At 42.8% G+C, this 13,490-nt stretch overlaps 1 protein-coding gene across 1 annotated transcript; it reads left to right on the top strand.

The window, feature by feature from the left end:
- Window positions 1-941: 941 nt before the first annotated feature.
- On the top strand, window positions 942-6,271 carry LOC143716193 (uncharacterized). The gene is made up of 5 exons (XM_077208462.1): window positions 942-1,349; window positions 1,783-1,975; window positions 2,076-2,152; window positions 2,266-2,341; window positions 4,548-6,271. The coding sequence occupies exons 1-5, from the start codon at window positions 1,203-1,205 to the stop codon at window positions 5,906-5,908; spliced, it is 1,854 nt and encodes a 617-aa protein (XP_077064577.1). The 5' UTR covers window positions 942-1,202; the 3' UTR covers window positions 5,909-6,271.
- The last annotated feature ends 7,219 nt before the right edge of the window (window positions 6,272-13,490 follow it).

The raw sequence follows: 13,490 nt of genomic DNA, 5'->3' as shown, positions 1-13,490 counted from the left end.
GTCATACGTATTGACAACTCAACCATTACAGCATTTAACTATGTACAACAATTGATGTGCTTTAACTATAGTAAAGATTAGTATTAAAGGAATAGTTCCCTTCAAAGTAAAAATTCTGTCATCATTTACTCACCCTCAAGTGGTTCCAAACCTGTATGAATTTCTTTCTTCTACATCTAAGAATGTAGGCTATATCTTAGACATTTCAATGACCACAAATGCAAACCTGTGTGAAAAATATGTGGTGTAAATATTGTAATATTTCCTAGGTAAATGTTTCCATTGTGAAAACATTAAATTAAAACATGCTGAACAATCTTTTGTAAAATTTTATGTTACATTTTCAGTTATATGGACCTATATCAAGTGATTTGATGCATAATATCAGGGTACCTTCACAGAGTAATAATAATTATGTAAATGTTGGCATGGTTATGAAAAACCTGTAAATTTTAAATTGGGGAAATTGTGTGTTCCAAGTCTGTGAAAGTCGCTGAAAATATTTAAATCTTAAACGCTATAAACATTTTTAAATTAATCTAAATGTTTCAAGTAAGCTGAGCTCTGATATTATTGATTTCATCCCTGGTCTTGGGAAGATGGTTGCGAATAATGATATAGATGTATGCTTTTCAATGAATATTTTAAAAATCGGAATGATTCCTCAATGAATTTATCTGATGAAAGTAGGCCTATTTTAAAAATCTTTATACAGTCATCACAAACTACAGAAAAGGTAATGGTCAAAAGTGTTCATTGCTCTTTGTTATTAAAAACGAGGGAACACTTGTTATTAAACCAACACAAAAAAATTTAAAGAATTATTTTTTGTAATTAGTTAAGATGGAGCATGTAACGTTATCCTTTGAATAACGTTCAGAGACTTTTATTTTGAAAAGTTTCTTACCTCTTTCTGAAGTGTATTTGTTCTGAGATATATTTTGTATTGACTGAGGTCAATAATGGGTCTTATTTTTAGGATCAAGTTGATAAGCCTTTTGTTTTGTTTGTTAATCATAACCAAATTTTATGGCGAATGGCAAGCATTCGGGTACTTTTATTTTAAAACAAAGAGGAAGTACTTACTGACCAGTGCAACTTTTCTAGGCAGTTCAAGATTTTATGAATTATCCTCTGATTCTGGCTAGCTGTCAAGCACAAACTGAGTTGGATTTACTGCACGTCTCTTAACTGTGGTCACTATGTCCCGGTATGAGCTTTTTCAGAGTCAAACCACTCTGGTTATGTCATTACTGACGGACACTGCTAAGCTGGAGATACGAAAGACTTTTACTTGCAGCTGCGATGAACCTCATCTCACCATCAAATCAAACGATACTCAGAAGATGGTATGAAAGTCTGTTATTAGAACTTTAACGTGTATGGTTGTAATTGATTATTTATTAATATAGTGAAATAATTCTCCTTTTTTACAGCCTGGGTAATTAATGTTTACATGATTTTCTATTGTGTTTTAAATTATAATTGTCCATACTAAGGTTTACGAATGACTCTTTAAGCTTTAAGCTTTAAGCTCACAAACCTATATTTAGTTATATATTAGATATTTGCTGTTTCTATTATATTAAATTTTTTAATTTTTGTAATTATCATAATGTTGTTGTTGTTGTTGTTGTTGTTGTTGTTGTTGTTGTTGTTGTTGTTGTTGTTGTTGTTGACTATGAAAACTGTGCCTTTTCCTTTGTTGTATGTACAATTTCTAAACGTATAATTTCAAGGTTTTATATTTATAATTATTGCATTTTTCTAATTTCAATGCAGCTTAATTCCATAATGGAGAAGTTTGCCAAAGAAGCAGTGCAGAAGATTTGCAGTCTCTTCAGATACTGTTCATCTGTTGCACCAGTTCCAGCACAAATGTGTTTGAATGGCCGAGATGACATAAAGAAGACTTCATCTCAGATGGGACGTGACCTCAGTGGAACAACATGTATCCTAAACCAGGAGTTTCAGGGTACTTGATTTCAACATCGGGCCACTCTAGAGACTTGCAGATGTAGCACTCTCTATCTTTAGTATTTGTGGTCATTTTGTTTCATGTTCCTCTCTCACAGGAGATGCTATATCTTTCTCTATGAGTCCTCTGAATGAGTTGGCAGCAACGTCTCACCAGAAACCTTTAAGCATTGAGGTGAATAATAATACTGTGCAGTTTTAAAGAGACATATCTTTTAAGGAAATAGCTTACAGGGTGTTAAATGTTGATTAAAAATTTATATGTAATGTAAATTATAACATGCACAGGACGGTGATGCAAGCCAGTGTCTTATGGTGGCGGAAAGAGTGGAAGAAGCCATTCAGACAATATTCACCAGTGACGGTAAGAGTCCCAACTTTCAGTTTGAAATTACTCAGCCTCTTTACCATTTGCAATCCTTTATTGTGTCAAGAACATCTGAATCATTACTGCTACTGTTTTAAATTACCAACACTTACATTCATTATTAGTGTATAAATGTCAGTGTTGTTACTGTTAAAGGTAGGGTAGGCATTTTTTTAAATAAGTTTTTAATGAGTTTGATACTCTCTTCACATCCTGATAGCAATCAATAATAGAAGTGTTCTAAATATTAAAACATGCACATATATCTTATGTGGAAGTCTCAGGAACAAATTTCTTTTGTCCAATCATTGCATTCAGTCCAAATGCTAGGATAGTATGTCCTACCTGCCTGTCGCCGGCGTTGAGTCGTCTCTTCACAGGCGTTTAGTCAGCTCGTCGCAGGTGTTGGGGCATCTGAGGTCTCCGTGAGAGGCTGGATACAAACTGGAGCTGACGAATGCTATTTACCTCGGGACTAGCGTCCCGAGATAACAGCAGAAAAGCAGATGGGAAATAATTAGCATAGCTGCTGTTCATAATATTAATGCATTTGATTTGATTCAACAGTAGTATAAAAGGTAAGCGTTATGTGAATGCTTGGCTAAAGAGATGCATCTTTAATCTAGTTTTAAACTGGGACAGCGAGTCTGAGCCTCAAACAATATCAGGAAAGTTATTCCAGAGTTTAGGAGCTAAATGTGAGAACACCCTCCCTCCTTTAGTGGACTTAGATATCCTAGGAATGACCAGAAGCCTCGAATTTATTGATCTTAAAGAACGCGGTGGATTGTAGGGCGATAGAAGGTCCATTAAATACACAGGAGCTAAACCATTTAGGGCTTTGTAGGTCAATAGTAATACTTTGTAATTGATACGGAACTTAATAGGTAACCAGTGTAGAGATGATGAAATTGGTGTTATATGATCATATTTTCTTGACCTAGTATGAACTCTAGCAGCTGCATTTTGCACTAACTGTAGCTTGTTTATTGAGGATGCAGGACAGCCAGCTAATATAGCATTACAATAATCTAGTGTCGAGGTCATGAATGCATGTACTAACTTTTCTGCATCGGAAACAGATAGCATGTTACGTAGCTTAGCAATGTTTCTAAGGTGGAAAAAGGCTGTTCTTGTATCATATGAAATATGATTTTCGAAAGACAAGTTGTGGTCTAGTATAACACCCAGGTCTTTTACTGTAGTGGATAAAGTAACAGGACATCCTTCTATATTAAAGTTGTATTGTACAAGGTTTTGTGGGTAGTTTTTTGGACCAATAAGTAATACCTCCGTTTTATCTGAAATTAATAGCAGAAAATTACACCTCATCCAGCATTTTATATCTTTAAGACACTCTGTCAATTTAGATAAGTTCGTGTTTTCATCTGGTCGTGATGAAATATACAATTGAGTGTCATCAGCATAACAGTGGAAATTAATTCCATGTTTTCTTATAATATTACCAAGTGGCAGCATATATATTGAGAATAGCAGAGGGCCTAACACCGATCCTTGCGGCACTCCATAGTCTACTGACGTTAACTTCGATTTTTCCCCATTTATGGGGAATTCCCCATTCGCCACTTATGCTGCGTTCATGCCATGTCATAACTATAATTACAAGATGGCAACCTGTGACGTTCTGCCTTGAGCTGTTCACGTCCTTAGACTCGGATTTATGCATTTCTATGCCAACGCTAACAATGCTGAAATGAATCGGCAGCAGTCAGGGGATTCAGGTCAGAGCTCTAAGTTGTTTACATCCATTATTATTGTAATGTTATGTGCTTTGAGACATGAGGTAATTTAACGTCGTCTCTCGTAACGCTCTGCAGGCTCTGGCTGTGCATGTTCATGTCTTTTGGGTGAGGCGTGGATTTCGAGACGCTCTGAAGGGAGGGTGGGATCTTATGGGATCTCAAAGCTAGCTTGCTATTGCTAGCCTCTCTGAAATTGCCTACTCTACCTTTAACTAAAAATTGTACGAATGTATTTTGTTAATTAAAATAAAAATGAAAAAAAACGAGCTGAAATCAAGATTGAAAAACCTTAACAAAATGGAATGGCAAGTAACTGAAATAAAATAAGTTGAAGAGGTTTTACTTCAGGGTAAAATGTTTTTTTGTTGTTGTTGCTAAACTGTGAATATATGAATAGACTATGATTGATGAGGATGTAATGTTGTTTTTCGTTTTGCCAGCTGCTGATGACGTGGGCTGGTCTGAAGATCAGAAAGGCATGTTGCAGACATCAATCGAGCAACCAGAAAAAAAGCCACGGGACAAAGAGTCTTTTGCATGTGAGCAGTGCGGAAAGGCCTTTCCAAAGATGTTTTCTCTTGTGCTGCACAAACGTGTGCATTCAATCGTGAGGCCGCACAATTGTGAAAAGTGCGGGAAGAAATTCACATTGCTAAGAGCGCTAGAGACTCACCTTCGCAAACACTCGCAGAAGTTCGAGAAGAAGAAATTGCCCTGCGCTACGTGTGGAAAGAGCTTCAGGGATCTCGCAGCGCACGAACGGGTCCATGCGGAAGTCAAACCATTTACCTGTGAAATATGCGGACAGGGATTCACAGTCAAAAGAAGTTTATACATGCACCAAAGGGTGCACACTGGCGAAAAACCATACAGATGCGACACCTGTGGGAAGTGTTTCTCCCTGATAGGCACGTTAAACTACCACAAAAGAATTCATTCCAGTGACAGGCCGATAAAGTGCAGCCATTGCAATAAGACCTTCAAGTACCATAAAGTTTTGAAACACCACCTTCATGTGCACACGGGCGAGAGGCCGCACACGTGCGACATCTGTGGGAAAAGTTTTGCGCTTTCCGGGACTCTGAAACGCCACATTCTTATTCACACCAGCGACAAGCTGTACGTCTGTGAGGTGTGCGGCAGAAGATTCAATCAGAGAAGCACTCTCAAAGGCCACATGCAAGTGCATGGAGAGAAGCGATTTATCTGTGAAATGTGCGGGAAAACATTCCAGTATAATTATGCCCTAAGGAACCATATTGTAACACACAATCAAATTGGACATCCGGAAGATAAGAGCAACGCTCATCGCTGCGACGTGTGCGGGAAGTTCCTGAGCTCCGCCTACACATTGAAAACTCACCTGCAGCTTCACACGGGGGAGAAACCTTTCAAGTGCGAGATCTGCGGTAAAGATTTTTTTCTGAGGGCCTCGTATAAAACCCATATGTTTCTGCATTCAGGAGAAAGACCTCACAAATGCATATTGTGTGGGAAAAGATTCAAGCTGTTAAACTCTCTGAAGATGCATATGCGCATTCATTCCGGTGAAAAGCCACACAAGTGCGAAACTTGCGGAATGTGCTTTCGCTTATCTGGAAACTTAATCCGACACAAGCGTGTCCACACAGGTGAGAGGCCGTTCAGCTGTCAGGTCTGTGGGAAAAAGTTTGTACAACTAAGCCATGTGAAGGCACACATGCAAATCCACACTGGTGTGAAACCTTACACGTGCCAGAAATGCGGGAAGAAATACGCATACCGTAGAAATTACAATGACCACAAATGTATACCTGTGTGAAAAACAAGTTGCTTTAAAAGAATTTTGTTTTGAAAGCTGAATTGCAGTGACATTTTCTTTTTTAGATTTACAGTTTCTTTCAGTCAAATGTTTGGAAATGTCATGAAGGTTCACTATCTGTTAAAGACAAAAAATATGAACAATAGCAGAGTATATTTGTTTCACCTTTATTTTCTTACTTAGAAGAAATTCTGGATTAGTAGAAATACATTTTTCATTCATTCAATAGAGATACATTCATGAAATGGGTCTGAAATCAAATTATTTTTAAGCCAATCATTAATATGCAAAATCCATAGTTCTACATTGCGAATTCCTCATTACAGTGTACTCTATGGCCAAGAATAAACAGTTTGTTGGGAATGCAATGTTTTTTTATTATTTATTTGTACATATACATATACAATTTTTGGTAGGAAAAACTAACAAAACCATTCCTGTGGTTAAAGGATTAGTTCACTTCAAAATTAAAATTTTAAAAAGTAATATAACATATTTTCATTACACATAATTTAAAAATATATATATATTTATTTATTTTCAAATGTCACACATCACTACTGGTATTTAAAAGGATAGATTCACTTCCTCTTTTGTTCATGACCATTTCAAAGTAAAAGTATGCGAATACTTGTATGCAAATAAAAATATGTATTGACCATAAATCTTTTTAAATACATTTTAATTAGAGATTGACAGGTCAATAAATTAAATATGACTAATTATACATAATACTATACTATACTATTTATAATAGTCAGAGTCCTTTCTGGATAATTTATTAAATAGGTTTGTTTATTTTTTTGTGTTAATAATATGCAAAATTAGCTTTGAAATGCAAATGTTGAGAACCTGTTTTAAGGAAAATGGATTTGTCTGACCATCAAATTGTCAGTTTCTGTACTTCCGAGGCAAAGTTTTATGAATAAAAGTCTTTTAACATGTAATACTAAAGAAAGCTGGAGAACTTAGAGAACCCACTCCATTTAATAATTTATCTGTTTGCATATGAAAAGACATACGTATTGACAACTCAACCATTACAGCATTCAACTATGTACAACAATTGATGTGCTTTATTTACAGTAAAGATTACTATTAAAGGATTAGTTCACTTCCAAATAAAAATTCTGTCATCATTTACTCACCCTCAAGTGGTTCCAAACCTGAATTTCTTTCTTCTACTGAATGCAAAAGAAGATATTTTGAAGAATGGCAATAACAAAAACAGTTGATGTACTCTATTGACCCCCATAGTATATTTTTGTTTGTTTTTTACTATGGAAGTCAATGGAAGTCAATATCTTCCTTTGTGTTCAGCAGAATATAGAAATTGATACAGGTTTGAAACAACTTGAGGGTAAGTAAATGATGACAGAATTTTTACTTTGAAGTGAACTATTCCTTTAATAGTAATCTTTACTATAAATAAAGCAAATAAACTGTTGTACATAGTTGAATGCTGTAATGGTTGAGTTGTCAATACGTATTACTTTTCCTATGCAAACAGATAAATTATTAAATGGAGTGGGTTCTCTAAGTTCTCCAGCTTTCTTTAGTATTTCATGTTAAAAGACTTTTATTTTGTAAACTTTGCCTCGGACGTACAGAAACTGACAATTTGATGGTCGGCCAAGTCCATTTTCCTTAAAACAGGTTCACCACATTTGCATTTCAAAACTAATTTTGCATATTATTAACACAAAACAATCAACAAACCTATTTATTACAACCCCAAATCAGAAAAAGTTGGGACATTTTGTAAAATGCAATAAAACCAAGAATCTGTGATTTGTTAATTCTATTTAAACTTTTTGTAAATGACAAAAGTACAAAGAAAAGTTTTCAAATGTTTTCACTGACCAAACCAAATTTTGATTTTGATGGCTGCAACACACCCCAAAAAAGTTGGGACAGAGACAAAATAAAAGTGAAAAGATTATCCAAATTAGATTATCCAACTCTTTTGAAACAGTCCACAATGAGCAGGTGAATTGGTAATAGTTGAGGGCATCGTGTTTGAGTGTAAAAGTGCTTCTCAGTCTGTTTAAGCAAAGATGGGTCATGGCTCATCACTTTGTGCCAAATATCTTGAGAGAATTGTCAAACAATTTAAAAAAATCACATTTCTCAATGCAAGATTGCAAAGAATTTATGTCTTTTATCATCTTCCATACATAATATTGTCACAAGATTCAGGGAATCCAGAGAAAGGCAGTAGACCTCTGTTGAATGTGCGTGACCTTTGAGCCCTCAGATTGCATTGCACAAGATAACATCATGACTCTGTTAAATACAGACACGTGCTCAGGAGTAATTTGGAAAACCGTTTTCACTGAACACAGTCTGACTCTGCATTAAGAAATGCCACTTGAATCTCTGTTACGCAAGAAGAAAGTTTTACATCAGTTCTATGCGGAGATGCCGGCGTGTTCTCTGGGCCTGAGCTCATCTCTAGAACAGTTGTTCTCAACTCCAGTCCTCGGGACCTACTGCTCTGCACATTTTGTATGTCTCTCTTATCTGACACACTCAGTTCAGATAGAGTCTCTCCTAACGAGCTGATGATCTGTATCAGGTGGGTTAACCCTTTAAAACCGCACGTATCATATTTGATACACAAGTTTCTTAGACATATATTGAATCAGTGAGAGCAATACTTTTGAGAGTGAGGAGTTGTCGTCATTGTACAGAGCCCCTCCCCTCTCCGCCATGTTGGCAGGATTACCGCGGCAAAACAATGAAAACATGATTGTTTACGTGTGTTGTTAACTCGGTAGTAGAGGAGATTCTCGCAATTCCGCACTGTTTAACCATGCCTGGACGTCACTGCTGCGTTAAAAACTGCTCCAGTACCTCACACGATACATACGGAAAACATAGGAACAATGGAATACAGTTCTCTTTCATAGGTTCACTCAACGCTGCGTAGCTTAGACGCAGTGGGAACGCCCTCTTGGTGTGCCGATTGTCTGAAGCCCTTATAGAATCACGCCAATTCATTGGCTGATGGCACGGGCGCCGTCATGACGCTCCTGCGTCATCATATTATACTAGCGCGCGCGCCATCTGCTCCTCAGATTTCTCTTCCTTCACGAAGCGGCCATCTTTGCCCTTCGATTTCGGTTTTTCTGAGCCCGTATATTCGGATTATCACCAGCTTCTTCATCTGCTTCTTCATCTGCACTTCAGCGACTGCGATTAGTGGAACTCTGTTCTCCTTGCGGTGAAGTGCCATGGAGTTTCGTCGTTGCCCGCCGCCATGCGTTCGCTTTATTGCGAACGACGACCCACACAGTAAGTGTATCAAGTGTTTGGGTTTTTCGCATGCGCGCGAGGCTGTTTTAGGCTCGTCTAAATGTAAATTCTGTGACAACCTCCTTCTCAAAACCCTCCGCTCTCGGCTCGCGGTTTTTGAGAAGGAGTCATTCGTTCCCCCCCGTCGCGCTCCCGAGGCTGCCGAGGCCTCGTTGGATTCCGCGACCTGGGGCTCGGATGTAGAGCTCGAGGATATAGAGTACGAGCAGACGGGCCAGGCCCTTTCTCTCCCTCCCTCTCCCGAGCACGCACGCGGTGTTAGGCCAGTCGAGTTTTCCCATGATTATTTATGCCCCAGCCCGAGAGCACGCGAGTCGGTTTCTTTCGGGCTGGAAGATATTATTTACACTACAGCGTCCGACTCCGAGGATTTCGGGCCTGTTTTAGCTTCTGACGCTCTCCCGCCTAGCGGCCAGGAGGCGCGGCCTACACGGAGCTTATCGACGTGCTTTCGCGCGCTACTGAAAAGCTTTCCATCGACTGGCCCGATGAGCCCCGCGAGTCGCAATCATCTAAACTCGACGAAAGATTTTTAAGTGGCCCTAATTCTAGGCCTGAGCAGAGAAAGCTGCCCTTTTTCACCGATCTGCATCACGAGATCACTAGATCCTGCAAGCAGCCTTTCTCCGCGCGCCTAACGAACGCGGCAGCCGCTGACTTCACCAACCTCGTTGGTTTTGTGGAGCAGGGCTATTCCTCTATTCCAGCGGTCGAGGACACGCTAGCTACTCACCTTTCCCCGTCGTCTGCTCCGTCGTGGAAATCTCGGCCCCTCCTTCCCTCTAAACCGTGCAGGACTACTTCCGCCCTTATCGGAAAGTCCTACATGGCAGCTGGTCAGGCAGGCATGGCCCTACACACTATGGCCATCCTCCAAGCCTACCAGGCGGATGTTTTAAAAGAAATGGATGAGGGAACGGGGATCACACCGGAAGCTGTCAAGGAGATTCGAAAGGCCACGGATCTGGCCTTAAGGGCCACCAAGCACACTGAGCGCGCTATAGGGCGTTCTATGGCGGGGGCGATCGCTGCAGAGCGCCACCTATGGCTCAATCTCACGGAAATCCGTGATAAAGAGAAGGTTTTCCTCTTAGATGCCCCAGTGTCTCAATCTGGTCTGTTTGGGGAGGCGGTCAACACTGTGGTTGAAAAATTTCGGGCCGCAAAATCCCAGTCAGCTGCCCTCAGGCAATTTATGCCCAGGAGAGCTAGGGAACCCTGCAACTCCTCCCAATCCCAGTCCTTCTCATAGGCCGGATTTTGCCACAAGGAGAAGTGACTCGGCACATCCCCCGCCCGCTACGGTCTGGGGAGCCCGCGGTCGCCCGTTCCCCCGCCAGCGGCCCCATAAGCGTCTGGAGCTGAAGCGGTCTAACAAACCCTTCACCCCAGCCTCCTCGAATCGTTCCTGACCCGCAGGTCAGAAAAAGGAGAGCCTCCCTCGATCTACGAGGTTGGGACAGATCGCGCAAGCGTTTCTGCCCACCTCTCACTTGTTCTCCTTCTCTAAACCTGTCACCTTAGCCACCCAGCGTGTTTCGAAGTGCAGTTACCCCTCAACTTTGTTCAAGCCGTCTGGCGCAGGAGGAAGGAGACGCATTCAGCTTTCTCCCCTTGCACTCGACGCGTTTGATACCAGCCGCTCGAATCGGAGACACTTTCGTTTTCTCTCAGGAGCAGGCAGACCCCCTGGCCTTGGTCAAACAGGCAGTGGTGCCTCCCACTACGTGTCAGGACGTCAAGTGCTTTCCTTCACGCTGGACCGCGCCACACCACGGGAAACAGCGAACTCAGGTATGTCCGCCGCATTGCACTCCACCTCCTCTATCTCACTTCTTTCCAGAATGGAGGCGTCTGCCAGGGGTATCGCCCTGGATCCTCCGCACGGTTCGGCTCGGCTACACACTTCAGTTCTGTCGCCCGCCCCCTTGCTTCAACGGGGTCTGTCCTACTGTAGTCAACAGCGCCCCAGAGGCTTCTGTTCTACAGCGGGAGATTTCGTCCCTTCTCCTCAAGGGAGCTATAGAAGAGGTTCCTCCGAAGGAAGTCGAGCAAGGCTTCTTCAGCCGCTACTTCTTGGTCCCGAAAAAGGGCGGAGGTCTGCGACCGATACTAGACCTGCGCCGGCTGAATTTCTCTCTTTACAAAGGGAAATTCAAGATGTTGACGCTAAAAGCTATCATATCTCAGATTCGGGCAGGGGACTGGTTCGTGACAGTAGACCTGAAGGATGCATATTTTCATATTCAGGTCGTACGGCGACACAGGAGGTTCCTCAGGTTCGCCTTCGGGAGAAAAAGCATACCAATACAGGGTCCTCCCCTTTGGTCTCGCTCTAGCTCCGAGAACGTTTACAAAGTGTATGGATGCTGCTCTGGCCCCGTTGCGGCTCCAGGGCATCCGTATACTCAATTACCTGGACGATTGGCTCCTCTTGGCCAACTCCAGGGAATTAGTGACTCACCACAGGGACATTGTCCTTCGTCATATCCAGTCTCTCGGCCTGAGGTTGAACACAGAGAAGAGTGTTCTTGCCCCAGCTCTATGCACAGTCTTCTTAGGGGTGCGCCTGGATTCCGTTCTGATGCAGGCCCGTTTGGCTCCTGCCTGGATTTCCAGTCTTCTGACATGTTTGGCCCGCTTCTCGCTCGGCCATCATGTTTCTGTGGGCAATTGTCGCAGGCTGCTGGGTCTCATGGCCGCAGCATCCCCCATGCTCCCCTTAGGGTTGCTCCACATGAGACCGTTTCTGTGGTGGATGAAACTCTCAGGTGCCCGGTCCACAGGATCGGCTTTTCGCCTGTTGAAGGTGTCGCGCAGTTGTTTCCGCGCGCTTTCAATTTGGCGGGACCCTCTTTTCCTTCAGAAAGGGGTCAGCATGGGTGCGGTTTTCCGTCGCCAAATGATTACGACAGATGCCTCTCTAACCGGATGGGGTGCGGTTTTTGAGGGCAGGCCAGCATACGGAGTCTGGACTGGGGAGACTCTCGATTGGCACATAAACAGCTTAGAGCTGAGAGCTGTTTCCCTGGCCCTCCTTCATTTTCTCCCCTTTCTCAAAGGGCATCATGTCATTGTCAGAACAGACAATATGGCGGTGGTGTCTCATGTAAACCGACAGGGGGGTTCACGGTCGCGCACCCTGGACAGGCATGCGCGCCGCCTTCTCCTATGGTCTCAAGACAAATTCCTGTCACTGAGGCCAGTCCATGTTCCGGGGGTCCTGAACCTCGCAGCAGATTTTCTGTCGAGGCAGAAACTCGAGTCGGGGGAATGGATGTTGAACCGCCGAACAGTAGCCCTGATCTGGGAAGTGTTCGGAAAGGCAGAAGTGGACCTTTTTGCATCAAAGGAGTCATCCCAATGCCCACTTTGATTCTCCCTGAGCCCCCCAGCGCCACTGGGGATAGATGCATTCGCCCACCCATGGCCGATGCGGAGGCTTTATGCATTCCCGCCTGTCAAATTGATATAGGCAGTTCTGTCCAGAGTAAGGGAGAGCGGAGCTCGTCTCCTACTTGTAGCCCCTTTCTGGCCGTCCCAGCCGTGGTTCTCAGAGCTGGTTCCTCTCCTGGAACTCCCCCCTTGGGAGATTCCGGTCAGGGAGGATCTGCTGTCCCAGCTTCAGGGCAGGATATGGCATCCCCGCCCCGAAATTTGGAAGTTATGCGTGTGGCCCATCAGGGGCCGTTAGCTTTAAACTTTGGTCTTCCTGCTGACGTCCAGGAGACCATTGCGAATGCGAGAGCCCCCTCCACAAGAAAGTTGTATTCTTCTAAGTGGGGGGTTTTTGAATCGTGGTGTTCGGCACACGCTATAGACCCAGTCAACTGCCCAGTCGGTTCAGTGCTGGAATTCCTGCAGGAGAAGTTTGCTTCTGGAGCGGCCGCTACTACTTTGAGAGTGTATGTTGCCGCTATTGCTGCTCATAGAGAATCGGATGAGATCCCCCTGGGCAAGTTGAGGTTAGTCTCAGCTTTTATGCGTGGGGTTAGGCGCCTGAAGCCAGTACGCTCCCCTGGAATCCCCTCCTGGGACCTGTCGGTCGTCCTGGAGGGCTTAACGGAGGCCCCCTTTGAGCCCTTAGAGTCAGCTCCAGAGCGGATTTTGACTCTCAAGATTACTCTTTTGTTAGCCTTGGCCTCTCTGAAGCGGGTGGGGGATTTGCAAGCTCTTTCTGTTAGCGAGTCATGTATTGATTTCGCTCCTGGCTTGGTCAGAGTGACTTTGAGACCGAAACCAGGTTATGTGCCCAAAGTTTTGT

The sequence above is a fragment of the Siphateles boraxobius genome, unplaced genomic scaffold, assembly GCF_051911475.1.
Source record: "Siphateles boraxobius isolate OS27281-9 unplaced genomic scaffold, OSU_SipBor_1 6, whole genome shotgun sequence".
Lineage (NCBI taxonomy): Eukaryota > Metazoa > Chordata > Actinopteri > Cypriniformes > Leuciscidae > Siphateles > Siphateles boraxobius.
Note: the sequence above shows the minus strand (reverse complement) of the source record. Positions and strands in the feature narration are given on the sequence as shown.